Raw genomic sequence first — 27,399 nt, 5'->3', positions numbered from 1 at the left:
ACAGCCATGGCTGCCCCGCGCATCCTGCTCCTGCCGCTGCTCCCGCTCCTCGCCCTCCTCCCGCGGGCCGGCGGCGAGCTGCGGGCCTTCGTGGTCGCCCACAGCCACATGGACGTCGGCTGGGTGTACACGGTGCAGGTCGGCGGGGGCGCCGCACGGGTGGGGTGGGTTCGCTGCGGCCGGGGCTGAGCCGCAGGCAGGGATGCCCGGAGCCGCCTAACGGGGCCGGGTGCCGCCGGCTCTGCCGGCTCCCGGGGCGCGCCGCCGGCTCCCGGGGCGCGCCGCCGGCTCCCGGGGCGCGCCGCCGGCTCCCGGGGCGCGCCGCCGGCTCCCGGGGCGCGCCGCCGGCTCCCGGGGCGCGCCGCCGGCTCCCGGGGCGCGCCGCCGGCTCCCGGGGCGCGCCGCCTGCGGAGGAAAGCGCAAATCCTTGGCCGGTGCAGCTCCTGCCCCGAGTCCGGCCTGGTGTGTCCGCCGTCCCCTGGTGTTTCGGGATCCTCCTTTGGGTGCATGGTTAGCCTAGGAGCCGTGCCCTTGGGCTGTGGGTTTCTGTGTGCCTGTGTTCAGCAGGATGCTCCTGATGGGGTTTTTTGGAGTTTTTTTCTTTTTAAGGAAAATCTTAATTCTGTTTGAAGGGGCTTTGATTATGTGGCAGATTTTCACGGTCTTTACGTTTATCTTGTTACAAAGCCAAAACCCCAGCAAAACCTTCTGTCATTCCTTCAGAGAGGACAGCAGGATCCCAGGTCCTCGATGGCTGGGGTAGGCTTGGAGCCTAGCGCCTCTGAACTAATTTTTGCTAAATATATGAAATGCAGAGCAAAGTAAGTCAGGTGGGGCCTCATATCATTTACCTTTCTGAGTCGAAATCCTGCTACTGAATTCTCCTTCATTACTATGAATTATTTTCATTTATATGTGAAAGATGCTGTGGGTACTTCACTCACTTGAGTGAAATGGCATTAGGCCTAACTAATAAAAAAGAGCTAGTGGCTCACCCACCATCTCTGCTGTGCGTGTATTTTGTCTTCCCTTTTTAGGAAAGATTAATGAATTTCTCCTTTAATACTTCAGACTCGTACTCAGAAATTGCATAAGAGAGCACAAAACTAAAACTTCAAATCCTTCATTAAAATTTCACAGTGTTTTAAGTATCTAATAATCTCGATTTCAAAAAACCCTTATGAACCAATGGGAAAATAATTGAGGAAGAAATTATTTAGGTAGTCCAAACAGTATTTTAAGCCATTGCTCCTACACTCAAATGTTTTCCTTTTTCTAGTGGCATGAGTATTTTTCCAAAGGTGTGTTTCTGTTGTGGAAAGCAAGGGGTTTGGAAAAGTTAATTTCTCCTTTGGATTACCTCATCTCCTTGTTTCAAATGGTAATTTTCATGTAGGAAATTTACCTAAATTGAAACTCTGCTTTCATGTTTTACATATAGTGTCCATTAGTTTTTCACTGGGGAGAGGTCTATGTGTCAATCACTTTAGGATGTACATTTTGTGGTGCGTGTTCCTAAGTACCAGTAGTTTAAGTAGATAAGTGTTAACTGTCAATAACATGCAGATAACTTTGTTACAAGGAAAGACAGGCATCTCAGGAAATCCTAGGATGTTGGCTGTTGTCTTTAGACATTCTGTATCCCTTTAAAATTAAGAAAAAGGTGGAAGACGATCTGGTCAACAAAAGTTGTTCTGGTCGAGGTAAGCGTGCAAAAAGTAACTCTTTGTGTGCACAACTTCAAAATTAACATGGTGTTGTTAATTTGATACCATATCATAGAATATAACACTGTGGTAGGTTATTTGATGGATACAGCTGTCATATTTGCATTGCAATAAAGGTCCATGGGCCTCATTCTGGAATAGAGGTGTTTTTAGGATGCATAAAATCTTACACTTTGTGTGTCAACAGTTGAACTCATTCTAAGATTCTTTTACCAGCTTGGTTTTACTCTATCCTAAAACGTCAAGCAAAATAGAGTTATTTTTCATAATAGTATAATTTACAGTAGATGCATCACTGCATTGTACTGGTAATGCACAGCATAGAGTCACACTCACTCTGAAGAAGCAATTCTGGTAATTCAGGCCATCAAAAGAAGAGCTGAAATGGGGGAATGAAGTGTGCATGTGGGGTCTTTATGGTGATAAAAAATATTGTCAGTCATGGCACCTGTGATTTAAGGTGAACGCTTAAGAACAGAGTAAGCCATTCCTAGTGTGTCTAAAAGAAAGCTGATATTGGTGCTGGTCTTGGGAGAAGCTACACCTTGATCTAGTCGGGTATCCAGTCAGGAGGATGTTTTCTGAAGCAGAAGGGCCAGAGGCCGTATGTAGACAGCACTCCATCTTTCTGAGGCTACAAAGGAAGCATGCAACAAATGTGAGGTTTTTGGTATCTCCCTTTTCAAGCCCAATGAGTGCTGAAAACAGCCCTTTTAATCTAGGTAAAACAGAGCTTTTTTTTTTCTTTCAGGAAAGTATGCATGCTTACGCAGCAAATGTCTACACTACTGTCGTAGAAGAGCTGATGAAAGGAAAGCAGCGCAAATTTATTGCAGTGGAGCAGGAGTTCTTTCGACTCTGGTGGGATATGGTAGCCACAGATACACAGAAGCAGCAGGTAAGTTGCACTGGAGCCATGCTTTCTGCTAACAAAGAAATCACACTCTTTTCAGGGGACAAATAGGGGCAAAGTACTTCACCATTTGCTTTTTACCCAGGTCTGATGTAAGCTGCCTCTGAATCTAGTACTTAAAGGACTTTAAAGGCAGTTGCAAGAGGTTAAAACCCGGCTATAGATTAGAGCAGTAGGAGGTAGTAACCTTTGCGCTGAAGATTTTTTACACTTTACAGTTCTTGTTTAATGGCAACTTACTTCTGTGGGGCCATGCTACTTTGAGATGTGGGTGAACCTGAAAGAGGCCGCACCAATATCCATTAAAACATCTGACACCTATCACTGCTCACAAGAAGGAGCTTTTTGTTCTTTCCAGTTAAGTACTGCTCAAAAACCTGCCATTTGTAAGCACAGATAGTACAGCAAAGCAGTGACTGTACATTTAATGGCAGTGATTTTTTTCTAGTAACGTCATTGTGGAGTTTTATTTGTCACTTCTTCTTTCCTCTGACATGAAACAAACATGCTGAATCAAAGACTGGACTGGTAGGCTAGCAGCTGGTTGTTTATTTTGGATCCTAAAACCAAAGGGTGTATAGGTGCAATTTCCCATGGGCACTTAGAACTCCATGGTCTGTTTTGTTACCAGGATCCTATCAACAGTTCTTTACATTTCCGTTTGTTTAAAGTTCTGGATGTTTGAAGCATCGTGCAAAAAACACAGCTCTTGTCTGGTTTTCTTCACATAGTTCTTCACTATTCTGAATCTTCTGTTATGCTCTGTATTCATATAACAGCCTGTGTGCACAGCTGATCTTTGCAGGAGAGATTTTGTTGGGTTTAGGCAGTTTACAGTGTTTGTAAACACTGCCCATATTCGCCTGTTGTAGGACAATTGTCTTGTAGATTTGTTTAATTAGAAAGCTGTGCTGTAAGTGGGGAAGAAAACAGCATAGGAACTGCTTTGTAGAAGGACAGGAAGATCCTCCAACTTTCAAAGGTGAGTTGATGTTATTTCAAGCATGTTCTGCTGCTATAAACCAAATGTGAAGGCACATGTTTCTAATATCTATTCCTGCTATTGTGTGGAATCCAGAAGAATAATGTGTATCACGTTTGACCTTGATAGTGCAAAATTTAGTACCTATGATTCAGGCTTAGTTTCTTTGCCTAATTATTTGTAATTGTTGCTTTTACACATTGTGTAGTCAGTTCTCTAGTTACTTTAAGGTTTCTTCTCTCAAAATTAAAATGTTTAAAACAAAATTTCTCTTAAACCTGTGTGTCTAACTTTGAAACTCTAATTTGTAAATAAATAAATAAATTATATGTTTTTAACATTAGCAAGTTGCAAATATTGGTTCCTGAAATTAGGTCACTCTGGTTGCTGCCCTGCTTTTTCCACTTGAGCTCTAGCATTAATGATTTTCTCTGGTATAGGCACTCTGGTTTTAATTTTCCTTTTTTTTTTTTTTTTTTGTCATTTAGTGGTTTACTTGGAATACAGGATGTAATTTGAGTTTGTTTTGAAGCGTCTAGGATTTAATTCTAGTGTTGTTTTGAAGCTTTGTATTGGAACTATAGCATTAAAGACTAGTAAAAGGTATAGCCTGGGTGTCGTAGTTGAGATGGTCACAGTACAAAGCAACACGCTCCATTTTCAGAAGGCTTCAAACCTGTTTTTATTCTAGCATGCATGCTTTTTATACATTCCTACAAAACTTTTAAGTTTGCACTTTACTCATTGGTCATGGAAGACAAACAAGGTACTTATTGGAACAGACAGTTGCAGTTTTCTCTTATTTATCCTTGTTTCTTTCTTGGTTTCTATGTCAATGACCTTGGTAGAAAATTCTTTCAGGGGTAAACATGGATCTTCTTACCAAACTTCTCTCTGGCTCACAGAAGTTGCTGTAAAACCTCTTCCACACCTGGGTACAGAAATTGGTTTTTCAATTCAGACAAGAGAGTATGTTAGAGTGAAATGTACTGCAGCAGTATTCAGCTAGATGGGAACCTTGTAGTTCTTAACACATGTTATTTACCCTGAATTTTCTTGTGTGAACCATTCCTACCTCCTCACTGTGGGTTGGTGTCGAGGTGCTTTAACAAAGATGTGTAGCCACTTCTGTCTGATTTGTAGGTGTGAGTTGATGGTAGTATGGTCCCAAGGATCACAGGTATGTTCCAACAGCGTAGCATCCTGCTGCTTAGAGTACTACTGCATCTGTTTCCTCCATTCCTCCTTCCTTTTGCCCCCTTCTGATCAGAAAAAGTGCTTGTCTTTACAGATACTGTTTTCTATTTTTGGGAGATGGAAGACTGGATATTACTTAAATTACTTGAATTATTTTTCTTGTGTTTCCTCTCAGTGGTTCCACAAAACTTACATTAAAAAAGCATTTCTGTGGCCCCAAGTTTGGATTAGAGGTATATTTTGGATATCCATCCAAATGGGGAATAATAATTACAGATTCTTTTCATGTAGGTCAGGGCCAGTTCTGTGCTGACACCAGATATCAGTTATCTGGTCTCCCAGCATGCTAATCAGTCACCACAGTCGGCTGGAACTAATTTAGGAATGCTGAGCCCTGAAGCGTTTTCACAACATTGTGAAGGAGAGAAATGATTATAATCAAAATTGACAATCTGGCATCCTATCTGAGTAGACGCTGAAGGTTCCTGGGAAAATAAACATAATAGCTCTAAAAATGGCATCCTACATGACAGATTAAAAAAAATGTTGAGGAATAAAATATGTATTTGCATAAACTTTACTTATTGGAAGTTTGAGATATCTCTGAATTTCTAAAGTAACTAAAATAAAACCAGAGGACTCCTAACGCTTTTAGAAAGGGACATAGACTATTGCTTCCTCCCTCCAAACACCACCCCCCTCTTCATCCAGCATTTGCTGAAGGCTGTACTTGTCAGCATATCTGTTGTTTCTAGGCTGAAATTAAACTCCCCCCTCTCCCACCAAGAAAAAAACAAACCCCCCCCAAAAAAAAAGCCACCACCAAAAGTTGAGCAGATTGTAATATATTGTTTAAACTAGGAAAAAGACCAGAAATTGAGGTTATCAGTGGGTTATTCAGGCAGGCAAACCCGTGGGATAACTATTTCATAATAAGGCATTCTGTCAGTCACGAGTTGAGCAACTTGTCTGTGCCCCAAAGGCAAGATAGATGCATAGGGAGTGAGATGTTTGTGGCCATGGTGTGATGGCACTGTCTGTCTCTCTCCTGGATCCCAGAGATCTAGTTTCCAGTTAAAACCCTGAGTATTACTGCTTGCCTGGGGCTCCATTGCTGCTTGCAAGGAATTGCATATTGCTCCCTCATCCAGCCACCAAGTGCATTCCCTAAGCCAAGCTGGATGCAGCAGAAGGAAGATTTTGGGAGAAGCATTAGCATCTTCTGTTTCAATCCTCCAGCTCTGGCTGCCTTGAGGCAGGATTACAGGCTGCTGCCAGTGCAGTGTCTCGTGTTCAGGCAGTATAGAAAGGCGCAGTAACAGCACTACTGGAAAACACCAAAAGGTCAATGTCTACCTGGCATCCTTTGTTCCTGTTACCTGGATAAATCAATGCACTGTGCAGCACATTGAAATCCTTTTTTTCTCTCTGTTACTCTCCTTTAGATAGCCTCGCTACAGGCAGCCCTGTATCTCACTTTTATCTCACTTTTTCTCCTAGATGCCTTCTTGACAAATATTGTGTCTAGGTAATCTGCTAGCAAATGAGTTTGCAGCCTTTTTGGATAAGACTGAAGTGATGCTTATATTCTGTGTCTTAATTTCAATATCACAGGTCCATCAGTTGCTTCAGGAGGGACGACTGGAGTTTGTCATTGGAGGGCAAGTGATGCATGATGAAGCTGTGACACTAATTGATGATCAGATTTTACAGTTGACGGGTATGCATATTTGCATTTAACTTTTATTTTTTATTGTAATGACCTTGGAGGCTCTGTTTGGTTTTCATTTTCTCCTCTCCAAAATTGCTATTAATTTCTGGCTTCTTAAGAACTAATTAAGGCATTTCTTATTTTTTACTAGCCAAAGTGCTATTTGTATAAAAATTGTTGCTTAAACAAAAACCCATTCATTTTGACATGACAGTTCTACAGCAGGCACAAAGGTTACCAAAAGCTGGTTTGTCAGGTAGAAACTTGTTTGGGGCAGAGGCCTTTTGTGTGTGTATGTGTGTTTGAGAGCAAAGTTCCTGGGAAGATAGTTATGGTGAAATTGAGGGTATGAAACACTCCTCAAGAAAATACCTGGTAGCAATTCAGAGTGCAGGGAAGTTGTACTGTTTAGGCAAGGTCTGCTGCAGAATAGGTCACAGGGAATATCACTGAGGTCAACTAAAATTAGTTGAAAGACTTCCTTGATGAAGAAACCCCCATTTGTAGTCATCATCATTTTCTGTTGGAAAGAGGTGCATATTTCCAAGAGATGCACTATTTGCCATTTTAATCTTCTAACTTTTGCATCTAACATTTGTATGTTACACCTGTCCATCTGATGGTGTAAAGAGTCTTGTAGTACATGGGTTTGTTTGCCTTGGTCAGTGCAAACAGAAACAGGATAACTGATGCCACCTCTGAGCTAGAGATGTCTGCTTTATGCCACGAGGGTGTAGCAGGGAGGGGACGTGTTAGCCCCAGCTGTCATGGCTGATGGAAACTGTGCCCGGACTATGGGAGAGCAAAGGGACAGAAAACACTTCTGTTATTTTCTGCATCGCCCTGCTGGCCTTGTTCCTTGCTTTCTGTGTTTATCAGGAGCTCAGGATTAGCAGCTACTTCTGTACCTCAATACACTCTGGCCAAGAGGAGGAGGAGATACAAACTTTTTTTTTCTCTCATCTGACTCCTGTGTTTAAAAGTTGCTTTATGGGCTTAGAGCACAGAACCTAGGACTTCTCAAGTAAAATACTAAAATGATTGAAGAGTCCTTCTGTTAAACACAAACACAGCTTTTCTATACGTTGTAGTTAGCTGAAAAGGACATTCTTTCTAATTTAACATTTCATTCTGTGTAAACATAATCTTTATTTTAAAAAAAGAAATTTCAGGTTTGGTAATTTATTAACCAGGAACAAAAGTATTATTGTATTTTAAAATTCTCATTTTTTTGTCCTGAAGCCTCTGTTCAGTTTGAGTACACACAAAGAAAATTGATTATGTGGAGTTCAAGTTGAGAAGACAAAGCCAGTGCAGACGTTGGTGGTCTAGATTTCATGTCTTCTCTTGTCTATCCAGAATTCCAGTGTTTTGGAGGAGCCTAGAAAATCCTGTTTCAAATATGTCTGTAGCAGAATACTGAAACACATTGCAAATATTTTAGCTATGGAAGACATTAACCATGGGAAAGATGAAGTGAAAAGAGGCCTTGCAGCCTCACTTATTCAAATGTGATATAAAAATTTGAAATAGATTTATTCCAGGAAAGATATTATTGTATTTTCAGATAGTTCTGAGCATAATTCTGTAACCATGAAATAATGATTGCAATTTTTTTTTCTTTTTTTCTTTTTTTTTTAATGATGAGTATCCAAGTACAATATACCTGGGTTCCAAATAAAATCTACTGCTTTCCTGGTAGTTTGACTTTGATTCAAATGATTTTTCAGGGTTCATGCTATTATCTGGGCTTTCCTAGTTTGGGGGTTTCTTTCTTCAAAACTCATTTCTATATTAGTAACATTAGTAGCTACATCAGTAACATCAGTGGTAAATAACATCAAGTATCAAGCTCACTATTAACCTTTGGTGTTTTTCTTTTCATATGACTGATTCATGCTAGTGTTTTTAGTGGATGGTTTGCTTTCCTGTCCCTTTGTCATTAATATGAGTCTAAAATTTTCTGAGAATGGGTTTTATGGTTTTTAAGCAAGCTTAAACTAAGCCCCAGGTTTTTGTTTTAATGCATACTCCAACCTGGCTATTAGCCTTAACCTAATGTGTAGCTATGTACTTTTTCCAAGACCTGTCTCTAATCATAATTCCTTTTTGTTGTAGTCTTTTATAATGGTAATAATTTATACTTGGCATAACAATAACATTTTCAGTATTAAACTTTTTGGTGTGAATGATTAAATTTCCAAAACTTTGAATGCTTTGGTAAACAGCAACAAGAAGCTATCCTTTAAGTGCTTACCTGTATCACAATATCCCTATTAAACTGAGGAAATTAACTTTTAGAAGTGTTCCTAACCCAAACAAATTTTGCTTTGCAGAAGGTCATGGGTTTTTGTATGAAACTTTTGGCTTCAGGCCCCAGTTTTCTTGGCATGTTGATCCTTTTGGAGCTTCAGCTACAACACCAACTCTTTTTGCTCTGGCTGGTTTCAATGCTCATCTTATTTCTCGTATTGACTATGATCTGAAGGCTGACATGCAGAAAAACAAGGTAAAAATACCCTTAGGAATGAAACCATTGCTGGCCTCTACTTACAGTAATCTAAACTATGACATTAAGATAAGAATCTCTGTCATCTGGGCAAGAAAATGTAGGTATTTCTTGTTTAAATGGGACATGCTGATTGCATGTGGTAATGGTGAAACATATTAAATCTGTGTTATACGGTCAATTAATGTCTTCATGACTTCTGGTCAGTGGTAAAATGTAGTCTAGCCTGAAGAAGACACAAAATGTGGGCAAATAGGCAAGTCTAAAAGAACACTGAAGTAGGAGTGTTTGAAGTAGAGACATCTGGGTGTTCCAGTTTTCCCTGAAAGAATCTTGTATCTGTTGGGTTTTATGTGAGCAGGGTTTTTAGTAACCTTTGGGCACTGTGTTGTCAGGCCTGTAATATTTATTTGTGCCTGTAAAATTAATGATACTAGGTCAGTTAAAGTGGCAGCTAGTCATGGTTTTGCTGAATTCAGCTTTTCTTTCATGTTCTGCCTTCTCTTGGACAGTGTCCCATACACAAGAAATGCTTTTCATATCACTGTGTTGGACCCTGATCTGTCATCAGTTTTACTCACTACATTTTGAGAAAATATGGGGCTACTCAAGGGGCTTTTACCACTGTGTTCTGGGCACTAGGCAGTTTTTATGAATCTTGGGTAAAACTCAAGTGTCTCTGAAGAAAACAGATTTCATGTTGAATTTAGCAAAGCCTGGACCTAACACCTTATGTTTTCGATAATTTGCAGTTCTTTCTTTCTGTTAAAATCTTTTATGACCCTTTGGCAATCTTTGCCCAGCTATTTTTTTTCTGGCCCTTAAGAGTCTGAAGGCTTCCAAAACAGTAAAATTCTACTTCAGTAGAATTTAAACATTAACATTGATTCCCACTGCCTACAGTGCAGTCAGACTACATCTGTATCTTTTCTAGCTCAGAGGTGTTCAGCTTCCATTGGAACAGCTGAGGTATAATGGCTGGGATAAGCCAGGCTTATCTCTGGATTTTAGTGTGCTGGCACTGTGCTGCCTCCTCTCATTCTGCATCAATTCTAATGGAAGGAGGCACTGATGTGGCCTCCTGTATATAGAGTGTGACCTTGCCTGGGATACCATTGGCATTGGATCTTCAGAAAAAGCGCTTAAAAGTATTAGAAGTGGTGGAAGGGAAGATGGGAACTCTGAAATCTTAAGTTGTTAGTGATGTGTTTCTATCAATGTCATCAAGGGTAATGGTTTCTTATCTTTTTTTGTTTTCCAGAAGCTTCAGTTTGTATGGCAGGGCTCTCCTTCCTTATCTGCAAGACAGGAGATCTTCACCCATGTTATGGATCAGTACAGCTACTGTACTCCATCACAATTGCCTTTTTCAAACAGGTCCAAAGAGTTCCCAAATATGCAGAAATGTTGTTCACTTCTGAGAGTTTATATTATTGGGGTTTAAGCATTTTCTTTGACTGTTTTCTCCTGACATGTGGTAGGTCAAGGAGATGTCTAGACTCTGTAGATCTGAGTAAGGATTATTAAGCATCCCCAGCTTTCCACCATAATAAATGAAGTTTGCTCAGTACCTAACAGCTGAATTCTCAAAAGTGGCACTTGGTACTGACAGACATTAAAAATACCTATAAATATTGAAAGACTTGTTTTCTTACACCAGGAGGCTTGAAACGTAGGTATGGCTTTCATCTACTTATAATACAGTGACTTACTTACAATGTCAGTTCTTATTTTAAAAAATAGAATAAAAATGTGAAACAAATTAATTACTGTAAATAGAAAATGTCCAAAGCAGGACTGTTTTGTTTTGTTTTTTTTTTCTCTGCCTGGAAGTAAAGATTTGAAAGCTCCAGGAAGCTCAGTAGGGAATTGGCTATTGATAATTGATTTTCTGTGGGAGATTTTCAGCATTATCTTGAGCTGAGATTGTGTCTATTGTCCCTGTATAAACTAGAGCAACAAGAAATTGCCATTAATTTGGTGAAGAAATTTGAGAACTTTTGAAAAATTTATTTTGCTTACTGGCTTATCCAGTAAAATACTCTTTGAAAATCAGGTCTACTTGGGGGAACATCCATCCATCCATCCATCCATCCATCCATCCATCCATCCATCCATCCATCCATCCATCCATCCATCCATCCATCCATTGTTACAAAGCTTGCTGGTTTGTCCTATGGTTTCTTTGTTCTATGCCAACAAGCATCAGGGACTTGAAAAGTTGCCCAGTGTTGAAAGGAAACTGGAGACTCTTCCCCCTACCTCCACCCCCAAATAAATACTTAAACCTAAATAGTAGCAATGAATATAAACGGAATTTTTTTGCCTCTTATTCCCATTTTATACCAGCACCTTTTGATGTGTTTTTCGCAGTTGAGTAAATCCTGTTTACAGCTTACTGCTTTCTGCTTCTACTTAGGTCAGGATTTTTTTGGAATGGACTTGCAACTTTCCCAGATCCACCAAAAGATGGTGTTTATCCAAATATGAGTCTCCCTGTTACAGATGCTAACCTCCACCTGTATGCACAAACCATGGTGGCAAACATCAAGGAGAGAGCAGCCTGGTTCCGGACAGGGGAAGTCTTGTGGCCATGGGTAAGTGCCTGGTCAGTGTTTGCTTTAGAAGAGACAGGTACACACCAGAGTGTAAGTGGATGGTTCTTGCTGCAGCAGGTACTGCAGAAATGCTGGTACAAACCATGCAACATGAAGTATTTTTCTAATAGTTGTGGTCCAAATGACTGACTAGTAATGATATATAAAATTTCCTTGTATAGCCTGCCTGCCAGTTGTCTGTCAAGTCTTCCACCCTACTCAAGATAGAAGAAAAGTGACAAAACTGTAAAGATAACCTCTTGCATAACTATATATTACAGTATTGCTTCCTTTTTTTACCCCTTGCTTTGTCTATTTAAATGATCTTCTATTTTAACTGCTTAGCCCAACATAACTCTGTGTTAACAAAATCATAACATTAGAGGAAAGTGTGTGACACTTCTGTAGACACAGTCTTTCCTAACAGATATCTAATAATTTTCTTTTAGATTCTTTGTATTTTAGCTAGAGCCATAAGCAAGCATATCCCAGCTTGGTCATCCAAATACTTTCTTCAGCAATATGCTGTGTTAATTACATCCTACACGTACATATAGCACTGATGTGCTCTTGCTGTTTTCAAGTCCTTAGGAAAGAATAATTTTGCCTAAACTGAATGTACAGTCTGGTTCCTGATTTTGATGGATGCTGCAGGTCTCATAATTACAATATTAAAGGATTATGTGTGTTCTTTATGGACTATTTCACCACAATATCTGTTGTTACAAACTTTTTCTGACTGATGAGTCACTGATTTGTTTTTCTCCTGTGTTTATGACACTGTTGCTTATATTGAATTTATTATTTTTGTAGAAAGTGAGAAGTAGAATATAACACTCTGTAGTTGTGCTAGAGTGAAAATTGTGCTGGAATGAGAAGTTTTTAACAGTACAATTAAACCCCTAACATCTAGATCCAAACCCACAGTTTTGCAGTAATGTAAGGAAACTTATGGGTTTCTGTGCTTGTGATAATGGTATATAAAGAAGTAGAGAGAATATATGGTTCTAAAATTCCATGCTTTTTCATTATTTTTTCATGATTACAGACAATCTGTGCAAACAACCCTGCCCAGTCTTGATAGTTTTGTAACTAATCAGTTATATGGGCAGTCAAAATCAAAATACATACCCCTGGAACAAAGACTAGTGTAAAAAATTATCCTCCCAAATTGTCTGACCCAAAGTGATGTGGCTGTTCTGTGTTTGGAATTTCAGGGCTGTGACAAACAGTTCTTTAATGCATCTGTTCAGTACTCCAACATGGACCTGTTGGTGGATTATATTAACAAGCATTCTGCTGAGTTTGGAGTGACTGTCCAGTATGCCACTGTCAGTGATTACTTCCAAGCAGTCTATAGCAGGAATCTTACTTGGGAAATTCGGGACTCTCAAGACTTTCTTCCATATTCAACAGGTAATGAAGTTCACAGCTGCCTAATGTCTGCCTCAAATGTAAATATGTAAAATTTTAGAAAGGGAAAATGAGCAATAAAGAAGAAAAATGCCTTCTGATAAGATTTGGTCACTCTATGAGGTGTCATCAAGAGACTAGTTGATCCCAACTTAATTGTAAAAAAGATGGGTGGGTGGCCAAACAGAACAGTGGAACAGTGTCCCATTTTTACTGTTTTAAAGAGCTGGGTTATGCATAGCTTAGACCAGAGGTGGGAAATGTGATGTGGAGTGATCTGTGAATTTCTGGGGAAGTTACAGGTAGCCAAGGGACCAAGGTAATCTGAAAGCTCTTGGGGTAGTTCTGTGTTAGTCCAGGGGGATGGGGGTTCCCACAGTGAAACAGTTAATTTGGTGTCAACACTCTAAGTCATTGCAGGAAATTTATAATCTAGTCATATGTGGCCTCAGCTCTCTTCACAGAGAGCAGCAGGCACAAGTTCTCCAGGGATTTTTCCTGGGAAAGGCAGTGAGAAGTTCAGAGAAGAAGAGAAAACAATTCTTATCTCTATTCACTGCTCCTGTTGTTTGGCGCATGTGGAATGTGTTATGGAGACTGTTTACCCAAAGTGATTTGGTTATTGGACACCAGTGAAGGTTGTTTTGATTCCTTGGCCAGTTGGGTCAAAGCTGTGTCCTGGCTGTCTCAGTCACAGGTTTTTCTTAAGTATCTCTTTTAGTATAGTATTGTTTAGTATTCTTTATATCTTTTTAGTATGTGATTTAGTATTAGTGTAATATAGTATAGCTTAATAAAGCAATTGTTCAGCCTTCTTAATCATGGAGTCAGAGCACATTATTCCCTGGCTGGGGGATTGCTTGTTTCTACTATAGTCATGTAGACTTGAGTGCCCATTAATGCTTGTTGCATCCATCAGGAAGCCAGTTTGTGCACTCCAAATCCAATCTTTTCTATAAAGCAAAGCATACTAGGTAAGGATGACCTGATCCAAACAAAATACTAATGTAGATGAACCCCTAAAGTCTCCTGTAGGAGAAAGTATTGCCTTTTTCATTAAAGAAAACAGTTTGAAATTCTGGGGTGGGAAAGAGTTCTCTTACAACTGAAGTCTAGACAAGTAAAAATACAGTCATTATTTCTGAAATTTTGTAATACAGTGTTATTTCTGAAATTTTGTAATACAGTGTTACAAAATTTCTTTGCTGCTCCTTGTTGCTTACCTGCTGCACTAACTTGGCTTTTCAAGCAGAGCTGAAAAGTACTAGAAAAACACAAAAAAAATCATGCTATACCCAACATCCCTTCAATTCTTTTCCCCAATAAATTTACCCTTTTAGACCTCATATCAAAGTATGCAGAGAGAAGACACAGCCAATTTCTCAATTTCTAAACTCATCAATTTATTTTACTGCCTGGTTTATTATTAAAATCCCATTGATTTCATTAAAACACCTTTCTGTATAATTATTAGCAACCATTGCTTCATCACATTTTTGGCTGTATACATGTATTTCAGACTGTTCTGTAATGTGTCTGTTAACTTTTCAATGAATAAAAATAACCATTGCTTCCTGTGAATCATGGCATGGACTGATCCCTGACTCCCTCACCTCCCTCTAGGGATCATACCTAACAGCTTACTGATAAAAGCATTGCCAGTTCTAACTGCTAATATCCTTTCACATATGGGTTCTTTCCTTTATCTTTTGGCATAATTTACCTGCAGGATTCAATTGCTATTAGCTTGCATAATAGCAGCACCTTCAGTGTTCCAGCTGGGTGCCCACACAGAGATGTAGTTTTTTCCCCAAATGACTTTCTGTGCCTGGCAATTGCAGTATAGATTTGAGTGCACTTTCTCCCACATGCTGTTTTGCTTCTTGATGATTAATCCTCTCTTATTCTTGCTATTCCCTTTTTTTGTGAGTCACATATTGGGCTTAGTGTCACTTATGATATATGGAAACTCAAGTTTTAAGTCCCAGATAAGTATTTCCTTCTGCTCTGCATTCATTGTACTGTGTTGATACATATGTGCGGTTCTTCTGCTTGTAATGTTTAAAGCCAAAATTGAATTAATTCTGTTGAAACTTCTAGCACCTTTCAGTCCAAAAATAAGTTTTTTGAGCAAAAGATCCTATTTTCTAATTGTTGCCTTTGATCTTGGGCTGATAGCAGATTATTACATTTGCATGTATGCTCTTTGGAAAACCCTTTCTGCAGCTTCTTTTTGGAAAACCTATATATCACTAGTGTATTTTAAAAGAAATTGCCCACCCTAAGGGTGTTTTCCTATTTCACTCTGTGGGCTGCAGAAACATTAACACAAACAGGACCTTGAAATACTTTCCAGTAACCACTTGAGGGCATCTTTTGATGTAGTTTGAAGTGCTGCAGTAGTTTGGAGTCATCACATCCACAGCACAGTTCCAAACCCTCTGCAGGGGCACCTTCCACTAGACCAGGTTGCTCACTATTTCTACTCCAGTTTGAAGAAATAAAATTTAAGCTAAATCCCTTTGACTGAAAGGTTGAAATTTAGTGTGTGTGTCAAGCAATTACCAAAGATTATAATGTAATTTATTAACAACTAATAATACATGCTTCAGTGAAACTTTGAAAATTCTTTTGTGCAGATCCACAAGGAAGAAATTTCCATAAACACAGGTTAACTTGGTTGCTACTGGCTTTGTATCAAAGTTGCATGTTACTAGTCCTGTAGGAGAGATGATAGCTTTTCAAAATGCATGTTCCTGGCTGAGTGTCTTTGTAGGCTTTATGACCTTTCTACCTGATGGCTGCTGTGTAAATCCCAGTAGGATTCCTGTAAGAAGCTGAACAGTAGTGGTGGTAGTAGTAGTAGTAGAAGTAGGATAAATGAAGTGGTGTTTTGATGTGTATTGGATCTGTTCCACTCTAAACAGAGCCATTCCAAGCATGGACTGGGTTTTATACTTCTCGGAGCACATTAAAAGGAATTGCAAGGAGAGCAAGTTCACTGCTTTATGCTGGAGAATCCTTTTTCACACAGTATGTCCAGAAACACCCAGAAGGTTCTATTTGCAAATGTAAAGCCTTAGAGCAACTTCAGAGTCTTAGATGGGCAGTTTCAGAGGTAAAGATTAATTTATTTTCTACTTTGAATGGAAATGTTTCTTTTCCAAAAGAAAAGTTTGCATAAGCATTTCACCTGGAGTGTCTCAAAGTTGCTTTTTTATATTTTTGGAAATAACTTCCACGCTTTTGCAAGTCTTAAGTAAAAATAAAGCAATTTTTCAAAAAAACTGCCCTTTAATCATGCATCATGGTTACTGGCAAATGTTTTCTTCAACTAGTGAAGGAGTATGTGGTTTCAAACTTTGCATATGAAACTCCTTTTCTTAGTGTTAGTTTTGTTATTTACAAAATTGTTCTTAAAAGTGAATAAAAACCAAAGAAAAATGGAGCTAATTGAAAACTACTGGTAATCTCTACTTCTGCAATTTAGAACAGGAAGGAAAATTTGTTTTTTCAAAGTTCAGCAGCTAAGTGAATAGCCTTGTATCATTAACCATTTACAGTCCTCAGCTTTTGCTGTCAATAATTATTTTGTCTGCTAAATACTAAGTATGAAAAGAAAAACCTGTCTTGTTACAGTATATTTGCTGCATTCTTGGTTTTGGTAACTTGTTTGGTTTTTCCCTCTGAATATAGCTGTCATCCCTTATTGTTTTAAGTTGAGTGTAAGAAGTTTAGTTGACTATCATGTTAACACAATTGCAAACCTGAAAATGACATCTTGTTTTACCTTTCAAATTGCCTTTAAATACAAGGTCCAGCACCATGATGGTATAACAGGCACAGAGTCTCCCAAGGTGAAGGACATGTACATGAAAAACCTGATGTATGGAATGCTCAACGTAAAGAAGCTAATGGCTTCCATAATCTTTGATATCAACAATGCAAAGAAGAATGGAGAGGTCTATTCCTCTGTTTACACTAAAGACTCAGGAAAACCAGGTACTTTTTGCACAGCTTTTCCAATTTTCAAGCTACCTTATGAAAGCTATCATGTTTTCCTCCAAAACAATCAACATATTATGTACATCTAAGTTCTGTGAACCATGGCTAGAAAATCATGTTTGCTTTCTGAGACCCAGGATTTCTCAGCTGATGTTAGACAGAACTCTACCTCAGGGCATACATTAGACTTGGCTTTCAGTTTCAGACTTCCATGTAGTACAAGGAAGAGGTGCTGATCAGAGTAGTCACTAAACTAACTTTACCCTGCAACAGAGCATTACATGATAAGGAGCACGGTCAGAGTCAAGAAATGTTCTTGCTATAATGTACTGCCAGCTTGTGTAAGAAATGTAAAAGGATTTTTAAGTCTCTTCTAAAGACTGTACATTCCCTTTTATCTTGACTTTGGAAACTTTTTAAACTGTCAGATGTAAGCAGTGCCGTGGGCTGTGCAACAGACCCATTTGGATTTTTACAGGGCTGTTTTTAAATGAGGCTTCTCATTTGATCTTCTGTATAACTCTGATAAAGTTAATACTGCATGACAATGAGTTGTAAGCAGCTTATCTTCACTAAATGCATTTACATTCAACTCAGGTGTCATTTTCTGAATACATGGTCTTTTTTGACAGGGCAGAGAATATAAGAATAAAGCAGAAGAGGTTTTAATGAAGGACTGTAAAAGGTTTTCCTTTTTTCAATCATGAAGTTTTACTGCAGAGTTTTATGTTAAAATTTTGTAAGATAGTTGTACCTAGACAGATTTCTTAAATACATTTTAATACCACATTTTATTTAAAAATACATAATGTAGTGACTGCAAGTTTTGTTTGTTTGAACAAAGGTGCTGCAGATGTTGACCTGTATGTGGTTGTCTATAACCCACTGGCATGGAACATCACCACCTTTGTCACAGTTTCTGTCAGCAGTGAGGCAATGAGTGTGTATGATGAGCTGGGACATTCTGTGCCAGCACAGGTACTTCAACTTCCTTTCTTTCTGTTACTTTTTTCTCACTTGTCAGTTTTCTTTAACTGAGTTCTACTTCCTGTTGAAGTTGGATTTTCCTACTTGTCCTTCAAGGGTTGTTTTTGCTTCTCTGTTGTCTCAACAGAGAGACTTTTTTTACTCTCCAAAACTCTTGCTGCTCTTGATGTACATTTGCTTTGTCCTTTGCATGTCTGCTGTGTGTGACTTGGTGTGGTGCTTCTTACCTTATTTTTATTTCTGTGAAAAAATACTGTTTCAAATAAATTCTTTAATGTTGAAGCACTGCCTTACAATTGACAGCCCTGTTTGTACAATTGACAGATTGCCTTGGGGAGGGAGAAGAAGAGAATTAAGAAATATAGGTCTCAGAAACTGGTCAGTCAGCTGCCATTTGATGGCTCATTCTGTCACAGCCAAGCTCCAAGACACAGCCAGTTGTTCCAGGGGAGGGAAGAAAGTGGCCTCAAGTGAGAGCTACCACTAGCCTGTCTCAGGAGCATCTGCTGTACAGAATGCATCACCATCAGTGGCTTGGTAAATCTCCAGGAATGCTTCCTGCACGAGGCCTGAAGAGGCTTGACACAATTCCAGATGCTCCCCTCTGTCCCTGAGATGCCAGCTAGCTCAGCAGATTCTGCCAGCTGCACAGTTTCTGTGACCTGTGGCTTACCACTGTGACCATGTGTGAAGGCACATTGTCATCAGTTAGACAGGCACAGCAGCTGTCCCTTGTTCCTGTACATGTGATGGCATAAGACCACACTGCCTTTATCTGGAAACCATCAGTCTCTTTGGGTTGGCACGTGGTCATGCTTCACTAGAAAGGCTCAGCTTAATCCAAGTTCACCAGGCTCCCAATTAAAAGCAGCATGGATCTACATTATAATTTAGAATTATAAGAATGGCATGTTTAAAAACTTATTAAAGTAGAAGCTAATTTTTATAATTTAGGGCTTACAGCACATGAAGGTAATTGCCTTGCTAATTAATTTTCTGTAATGAAGCATTTTTGTGTATGCTAATATACAGGTTCAAAGCTCCGTGGAATCCCAGTCTACCTATGATCTGTATATTCTAGTTGCAATAAGTGGCCTGAGCTACAGAAAATACAGTATTAAACCCTTGGGTGGTCAGCAGTCTGCCTTTATTGGGAGCTCAGTCAAGTACCAGCGGAGAGACCTGACTCATGCAGGGCAGCAAAGCCAGCAGTTGTTTCCTGTGGTTAACAGCTGCTACCAGATCCTGTTTGACCAAAACACAAACCTGATGCACAGCATTACAGACAGGTGAGATTGCCTGCTTCTTTCAATAGCATTTCAGATTTTTTAAAAACAATTCATAAAAATAAACCCAAGGATTTGTATTATGTGTCTTAATTCTAAGACTCAACAAAATGTTCTTTATGGTCTTTAAAATTCTTTTTTATCCCTGCTTCACATGCCCTCTTTTTACAGGACACTTCAACACTAGCACAAGCATGATTCCATACTAATTCTGTGATGTTGCCCTGTTTAACTTTGCAGTTGATCTGAGATGACATATCACAGTAGTAACTAGTATATCAGCGGAGTTTCAATATACTTTAGAACAAAATAGGGTTGTGAATGTGCATTTTTATTAAAAATTACTAAGAAGCACATACACTATGGCTGCACAATGAGCCTTAAGTGATAAAGTGCTTACTTACACTAAGTAGTGTTTTGCAAGTCCCATATCACTCTTTCTGTGGTAGAAAGCTACAAAACTCTTTGAAAGGAAACTTTTAATTCAGGAATTTCCATTTAATTAGGTAGGAAAAATGGGAGAGTTATGAAGATTTAGGTAAGATTTGAGGTTTGCAGATGGTCCCTCTCAGCTGATGTGAATTGGCCCAATTTCTTCAGCTTCAGTGCAGTTCTGCTACATTTTGCCTGCTCAGGATTCAGATTGTCACCTATTGTATACTGATGGAATATTTGACCCCTTTGACACTGGCATGGTGATAGCTATATCTCTTTCACCTTTGCGGTTTTGTTCAGAATTCTGCCTCCTAGAGCAAGAACTTGTTGTGTAGTATTGTTAAAATCAGCTTTAGAAGTATAGCTGGACCTTAACTAAGAGCCCTGGAGTATTTTCTCAGAGTGCCTTCAGATCATAACTCCAGATGTCTTTGAGATTCTGTGTCTATGAGATTCATGTGTGTGACATGTCTCCAGATTCTATGAGAAATATAGTGTGGAAGAATAAAAATCTAAATTCATATTCCAGTTTTCTCCATCCTGTTCTGGCAGGCAGCAAGAGCTGGAATTCAGCATGTAGGGGAAATGAGATACTCAATAATTTTGAGCTTTTCTAAAGGCAATTTAGAAAAGCTCAAAATGCTTGAGTTTCAGAAAGTTTGCACTGGGATAATGGGAAAGAATGAGGCCTCACAGGTCGGAATGGGAGGAAAGGTTGAAAACAATTGGGATCTTGAATTGGGGAACCCTTTACATTGAACTGCAACAGTTAGAAGTTCTAGATCCTGCCCCTGCACTCAAAGTGCCTCATAAGGGAAGTAGTAGAAAACACTTGGATATTCTCCTCAGTTAATAGAAATTGTGGGTAGCTGTATTAACACAAGATAAAATGTTTAGCAGTATAAATTTATATGCTAGATGAAGTGATTTTTCCTGTTTTCACAAGTTGCCAAAGGCAGAGCAGGTAGCTGAGAGCAGCATCTTAAATTGCCTTCATATGACTTTCTAAAAATTGTGATAGTAAGTCGTGAAAACTGTAAGCTTTAGTGGAGAGAGGAGGAGGTACAGTAAGCAGTGATTAGAAATGTTACTATCCTGTTGATTTTATTGTTACCAGTGGTAGACATGGAAACTTGCACCGTGCTGAGTTTACCTAGCTACAAAGTTCAATGAACCTAATTATTCATTGGAGCAGTGCAGTGTACCTCATTCTTGTGAAATGGGTAGTTTTAATCCTAGAGCAACTCTGGCATCAAAACAGTGAGATAATATAGATGATGTTTAATCTTAAGATGTTTCTCTTGTACAAAAACAGAAAATTACATAGAAACTCCATTTGCTTACAAACTGACATGTATCTTAATGGGAAGCATTAAGTTCTTTGCTGTCCTCATTTACTCAGCCTTACAAAATCAATCCACTGTGAAGAAAGTTTTTTGTCCTTACATTTCCTGCCTTGTTCCTGTGGCTGTTCAGCTTTGTATTTATCATGTACAAAATGTGTTTGTAAGTTATATAATTTTTACTCTTCTGTGGATTCCCAGGGAGACTAACAAGACTGTCCAGCTCACCCAGGAGTTCCTTGAGTACCACGTAAATGGAGACACAAAGAAAGGACCCATTTCAGATAACTACTTATTTGCTCCAAATACTTCAGCTGTTCCAGTGTCAAAAGCAGTGGGGCTGGAAGTGATGTCTGGAAGCTTGATGACAGAGATAAGGCAGTATTTCTACAGGTACAGCACCATTACAGCTTCACTGGGATGTTTGGATATCTATAAGGTTACTTCTGTACAGTTGCTCCTAAAGAGTGAGTTCTGTGTGTTTGTACTGTTTAGGATTTAGACAAAAGAGCTATCATACATCTGCTGAATGTGCTGCTGAGGAGGCACCTCCTGTAAATCACAGAATCATAGAGTTGTTGGTGTTAGAAGGACTGTAAAGATCCAGTTCCAAACCCTCTGCAGGGACACCTTCCACTGGACCAGGTTCCTCGAAGCCCCATTGAACCTTGAAAGCCAGGGCCAGAGCCAAGCCCTGCAGCACCTCCAGGGACAGAGCATCCACAGTTTCTCTGTGACAGTGTCTCACTACATCAGAGCAAGGAATTTCTTTCTAACATCTTATCTAAACCTACTCTTTTTAAGTTTAAAACCATTTCCCCTTGTTCTGTCACTAGATGTCCTTGTCAGAGGTGCCTCTCCAGCTCCCCTGGTCCCCTCAGGTACTGGAGCCTTCTCTTCTCCAGGCTGAACAATGTTAAACTCTCTTCATAGGAGAGATGCTCCAGCCCTATGATCATCTTTGTAGCCCTCCTCTGGACCCATTCCAGCAGGTCCTTGTGTTTCCCACGTTGAGGGCCCCAGAGCTGGATGCAGTTCTCTGGGTGGGGTCACCTGAAGAGGAAGCAGAGGAGCAGAATGCCCTCCTTGACCTGCTGGCTGTGCTGCTTTGAAGGCAGCCCAGGACAAGTTTGGGTCTCTGGGCACACATTTGCCACCTCATGTTGAGTTTCTTATTAACCAACACCCCCAATTCCTTCTCTTCAAGACTGCTCTCCAGCCTTTCTCTGCCCAGCCTGTGTTTGTGCTTGGGATTGCCCTGACACAGGTGCAGAACCTTGCACTTGGTCTTGTTGAACTTCACATGGGTTCACATGGTCCCACTTCTGAAGCACATACTGCTGCAGGAGGGAGGGAGGGAGGGAGGGATGTGAAGATTGTTTAGGGTGATCCTTTGTGGTACATTTTTTACTCCAAGTTCTGTTGAGAAACTGGTTCCGTACAACTCAGTGAATATTGCAGCTAATATCTTACATGGATGGAAATTGGACATAATGATACAGTTTCATAACTGTGAATATCTATCTTGAAAGCAAATTAGATAAAGGAGAAAATAATCCTATGTAAGGTCACTCTGACCCCTGATGAACTAACTGTTCTCTGTGGCAAAATTATATCAGTCTGTAAACCCTTCAGCCCCTTTTAAATCTGGTTGTTTGGTTGAAGTCTTTTGCTTTACATGGCATTGCTCAAGGATTATAGTTAAGGACCTTTGGAAAGTAGTGTGGAATTCTTGCATCAAAGTTGATGTCACCCAGATTGAAAAAAATGTATGTATTCTGTACAATGTGAATATGTTGCTTAGGGAGTCATAATAATTTTAAAATTTGTTGTTAATTTTGAGAAAAACAGAGCCTTTGTAATCAAAGGAGGAATCCTGCTGACGCTTGAAATGTGAAGGAGATTTACAGGATATCACTTACTCTGGTTGAATACCTGTATATTTGAAAGTTAAATTGAAATTAAAAATAATTGTACATGAAATAAATAGAAAATGGGCAAGAAATTTGTGTAGGATGACATGAGTGCCTTACAAGTTTTGTCATAACCAGTCAAGTGCTTCACCTTATAAACTCTGCATCCTTCCTCTCATTTTTATAGCAATGTTACTTCTCAGGACTATATTTATGCAGTGTACACCAGGCTGTATTCAGTACCAGAAGGCTACGATGGGAAGCTGCTTTGCCATAGGATAGAGCAAGAATACAGCGTTGGGCCTTTGGATTTAAATCGTGAAGCAGTCCTAAGAACAAGCACAAGTTTGAACACCAGACAACTTCTCTACACTGACAACAATGGGTATCAGATGCAGAAAAGACCATTCAAGGCATATGTGAATAACACAGTGGCTCGGGTAGGCACAAATGTGTAATCCAAAGTCACTTGTGTATTATCTTTGCTCTCTGTTACTGTTTCCTGTGTTCATATTATCTCTGCATGGTTTGCTGTGTGGTTACAGAACTATTACCCTATGGTCCAGACTGCCTACATAGAAGATGACACCACAAGGCTGATGCTGCTTGCAGAAAGAGCTCATGGTGTGTCAAGTCAAGGGAATGGACAAGTTGAGGTAAAGTATGAATTTGTATTTCTTTTTCTAGGTGGGCATAATTTCATGGCTGCTGATAATGCAAGTAAAGCCAGATGGCTGATTCCTGTTGTGACATTTACCTTCCCAATACAGGTGATGCTACACAGGAGACTGTGGAACAACCTTCAGTGGGACCTGAATAACAATCTCACTTTGAATGACTCTTCAGTGGTTCGCCCTGTAATTTGGCTGCTTTTAGGAAGCAAGGCTGTCACCAACACTTTGTATCGGACAAGTGGACTGGCATTAGAGCACAGGCCAGTAGTGATGTTTGGAGCATTATCAGGTAATCATTCAGTCCCCTATGCTGCCTTTAGCATCTGAATGGCTTGTTTATGTTGCTTTGATTTATGCTGTTGAGTTTTTAAATGCAGACTCCAAGCCTCCTGTGAGGCAAAGTTAGCATGTAGTGAGTTTGGAGACAGATTTAGAGCCTGCTGATTACTTTGCATTAATTTCAAACATGGATGTTGTCCAAGTATATGTAATGTTTCTCTTGTTATATAATTATCACTACTTTGAGAGGAGAATAAATTTTAAAGCATCTAATAAGAAAAAACTGTTCACACAGGGAATTAGTGCAAAGTAAGTAGTGCACCATATATCAGCTTCCTGGATGCTGAGTCCTTAATGACCATTTTTGAGTTATTCCTTTAAAAATATTTGTTTGCCTTATCAACTAAAACTGAATCCTGGTGTTGAAATAGCAATTTCAAACTGAAGTGAAATTTGTTTTATGGAAAGCTCTGATACACTTTTCTAGCAGTTAAAACTATGCTGCATTCTGCTTAGTATCTTGGAAGGCCTTGGAGGAGAAAGCATATCATCTACTTTGCCTCTGCCTTGGCAGAATAAGCAAAAAGCCCTTTACCCTTCCACAGTGCCCTAGCCAGGCTTGTGTGTGTGATGGATGTTTAATGTTTGTTTTGTTCTATTTTGCATAAAGGAGGAGATAAACCAAAGCTGCCCAGACAACTTCAGCAGAATTCAGTCCATGATTTACCTGTAACTGTGCCACCTAATCTTCATCTCCAGACTCTGAGCATTCCAGGGTGGAGGTACAGCTCTAATCATGCAGAGCAGGTCCGCAGCATCCACGTGGGTAGGTGCCTTCCAAAAGGTGGCTGGATCCGACACTTAAATAATCTGGTTTTCTTTTTTTCTCTCTTCTGTTTCTAGTATTTTTATTTATTCAAAGCATTATATTCCTCAATCAAGGAAGTTAATTATACTGTATTATTTCTCTGCTTGAGTAGTGAAATATTTCTCCGGCATGAGTTTGTTACTCCTGTTAGTGACATTCCTGTCAAAGTGGGAGCTGGCTATTTCCTGATATTAGTTCTATTGCTAATTTTAAAAAATAGAAACTAAGTTCAAATGATGGGAGTTTTAAAAAATTAAGGTTTAAAACTTGGGTTTAATTTTAAAGTAAGAAAATATATGTATTTTGATTTCTTTTGAAGATGAACAGAAGCAAGGTGATGCAGATTTCAGTCGTGTCCTGCTAAGAATTAGACACCTGTATGAAGTTGGAGAGGATCCTGTGCTGTCTCAGCCTGTGGTGGTAGATCTAAAGGTAAATCTAACCCTTTGAGACTGAATACCATGTGAGGTGTTTTTATTCCAGAGAGAAATGGTTCTGGAATGCCACATCCTGTGTACTATAAAGTACACAAAAGATGGATATAAATGTATTAGTAGAATTTTACCTCAGAGGGAACTGAGCCTTTTTTTTTTTACTGGGCTTTGCAACACAGAAGCCATCACTTCAGATGGAGTTGCCATAGGCACAGTATGAAGATCTGCTAGGACTGGTTCTGCTGAGCTGTTGGTAGTGTAGCACTTCCTGCAGTACCTTAGCCAGTGCAGAGAGTAGGATTTGGCTTTGTTGCTTCTCTGGTTATTGAAAATTGTACATATAATTAAGGAATCTTGGACAGGGTTAAAGGAAAACTTTTTTTCTCTACAATTTATTTCAGTGAGTTGTTCAAACTTTGTCACTTCCATCATGTACTCACTTTTTTCAGTTTCATGTTTATTTGATCTTTCCTGTGGAAATATATACCTTATACTCCATGGCAGGGGTTATTATTTTGATTAGGAGAGAAGCATGGGGAACAATGTGCGTAGGATTCTCTGTTTCAGTAAAAAGGGGAGTGTGACTTTCAGCCCTTTTAATAGACTGTACTGCAATGCAGAGGAAGCTTTCAGCACCTCAGCTTCTTAGTGTGAAGCCTGGTGAATCTGTATTTGCCCTTGAGCTGCATGACCTTGGAGATTTTCAAAGTGTCTCTGCTCCAAGGTCAATGCTAGAGCTGAAAATTCTGCCTGGTCTTTCTGTGTAGCAGGCTGGTGAGATGATACTCTTGTCTATGAACCCTCCTTTGATTGCTGGTGTTCTCTTTACTCAGTCTTTGCTGAAGGGATTGGGATCACTGATGGCAGTGGAGGAGCGATCCCTCACAGGCACCTGGGATGTGAACACTTTGGAGCGGTGGAAATGGAAGACTGCACAAAATCCAGGCAAAAGTAGGTGGAATAATGTGGTTGGTGTCCATTGACAGTTGAAGGTTGATGATTAGTCCAGTGAAAAATTGTTTTAAAAATTGCAAGATTAGAAATGCATTTTCGTTTTGTATGACAGACCTGGTACTTGCAGGTAGGAACATTTAGCTAAGACTCCCTGCAAGTACCAGGCTGTTGTATTTATCTGATGGCTTGTTTTGCCTAGAAGTGTTAAAAAGCTTGGAATATTTCTGGAGTTTTCTTTGTCCAGATAGAAGTGGCTACTTTATGAATTCACACTTGTGACACAGATTGATTTTGTCAGAGGCTGATGAATTGTGTTTATCTAAGTTGAAACCTGTGCTGCAGAAAACACACAGCTGCAGTTAAAAATCTCTGCTGTAATCAGCTTAAAGGACTCTATGGATATGATTCAAGTTAGAGCTGACACTCAGATCCAATGCTGTGGGTGACCTCATTTTATTTCTCATTCCAGTTAGTTGCTTGGACAATGTTATTACTGTCACTTGCTTACATTTTGTGCCTTGTAAAAAGCCTGCAGAGGTTTTGGAATGGGCTGGATGAGAGTTTAGAGCTCCACTTGACCTGCAGGTCAGAGCTTGCTTGCTCTTTATTCATGATGAAGGAAAGGCGCATGACTGGAAGAGTCATTTCACATTTTCTGTGTGAGTCAGTGTGAAAAGAGAAGTTGTATGTTTTAACATTATGAATGGGTACATCTTGGGCTCTATACTACTTTGAGTTTTAGGGAGGAGAATCTACTCAAGCACTAGCTTTTAGTGAAGGGATGAGTTAAAACTGATGTGATAGAATAACATGTCCATTTGAGTAAAGCTGATTTAATAAATTTCCAATGCTTTTGTGTTTTACAGGGTTCTTCAACAGCACAGCGACCTCAGAAGACTTTATAGTAACTGTTCACCCAAAGGAAATAAGGACTTTCTTTGTATACTTTCAGGGTCAATAATGTTTGATGATGTATTTCAGGTGAATGTGTAATATCTTTGAAGTTTTGTTTCAAGATACAAGTGATAATCTTGAAAACCATCCTATTGCTGGTAATGAAAGGAAAAATCATTTTGGAATAAACTTTGAATTTAATTCAGTTGTTGGCCTGAGCTGTGGGTGTTTTTGTTGGTTAACTATTTACAACTTTTCTTTTCTGAAACTTGTTCAAT

General features: G+C 39.4%; 1 protein-coding gene across 1 annotated transcript; it reads left to right on the top strand.

Annotated features, from left to right (window-relative positions):
* Nucleotides 1–27,317, top strand: MAN2B2 (mannosidase alpha class 2B member 2). Its single transcript, XM_084204204.1, has 19 exons — nucleotides 1–138; nucleotides 2,479–2,625; nucleotides 6,434–6,539; nucleotides 8,867–9,039; nucleotides 10,301–10,416; nucleotides 11,459–11,636; nucleotides 12,854–13,052; nucleotides 15,977–16,167; nucleotides 16,865–17,051; nucleotides 17,899–18,032; nucleotides 19,074–19,330; nucleotides 21,307–21,498; nucleotides 23,206–23,458; nucleotides 23,564–23,674; nucleotides 23,789–23,981; nucleotides 24,642–24,797; nucleotides 25,159–25,271; nucleotides 26,107–26,224; nucleotides 27,094–27,317. The coding sequence occupies exons 1-19, from the start codon at nucleotides 7–9 to the stop codon at nucleotides 27,186–27,188; spliced, it is 3,051 nt and encodes a 1,016-aa protein (XP_084060330.1). The 5' UTR covers nucleotides 1–6; the 3' UTR covers nucleotides 27,189–27,317.
* The last annotated feature ends 82 nt before the right edge of the window (nucleotides 27,318–27,399 follow it).

The sequence above is a fragment of the Fringilla coelebs genome (assembly GCF_963513975.1).
Source record: "Fringilla coelebs genome assembly, chromosome: 4".
NCBI classification, from domain to species: Eukaryota; Metazoa; Chordata; class Aves; order Passeriformes; family Fringillidae; genus Fringilla; species Fringilla coelebs.
This window is presented reverse-complemented; position numbering and strand designations above follow the sequence as displayed.

Bases quoted from the DNA above. Each gene is read 5' to 3' on its own strand.
- MAN2B2 (XM_084204204.1), top strand. From the start codon at position 7: ATGGCTGCCCCGCGCATCCTGCTCCTGCCGCTGCTCCCGCTCCTCGCC. The intron at 21,499-23,205 runs GTACAGCACCAT...TCATTTTTATAG, and splicing joins ATAAGGCAGTATTTCTACAG to CAATGTTACTTCTCAGGACT. The intron at 26,225-27,093 runs GTAGGTGGAATA...TGTGTTTTACAG, and splicing joins TGCACAAAATCCAGGCAAAA to GGTTCTTCAACAGCACAGCG.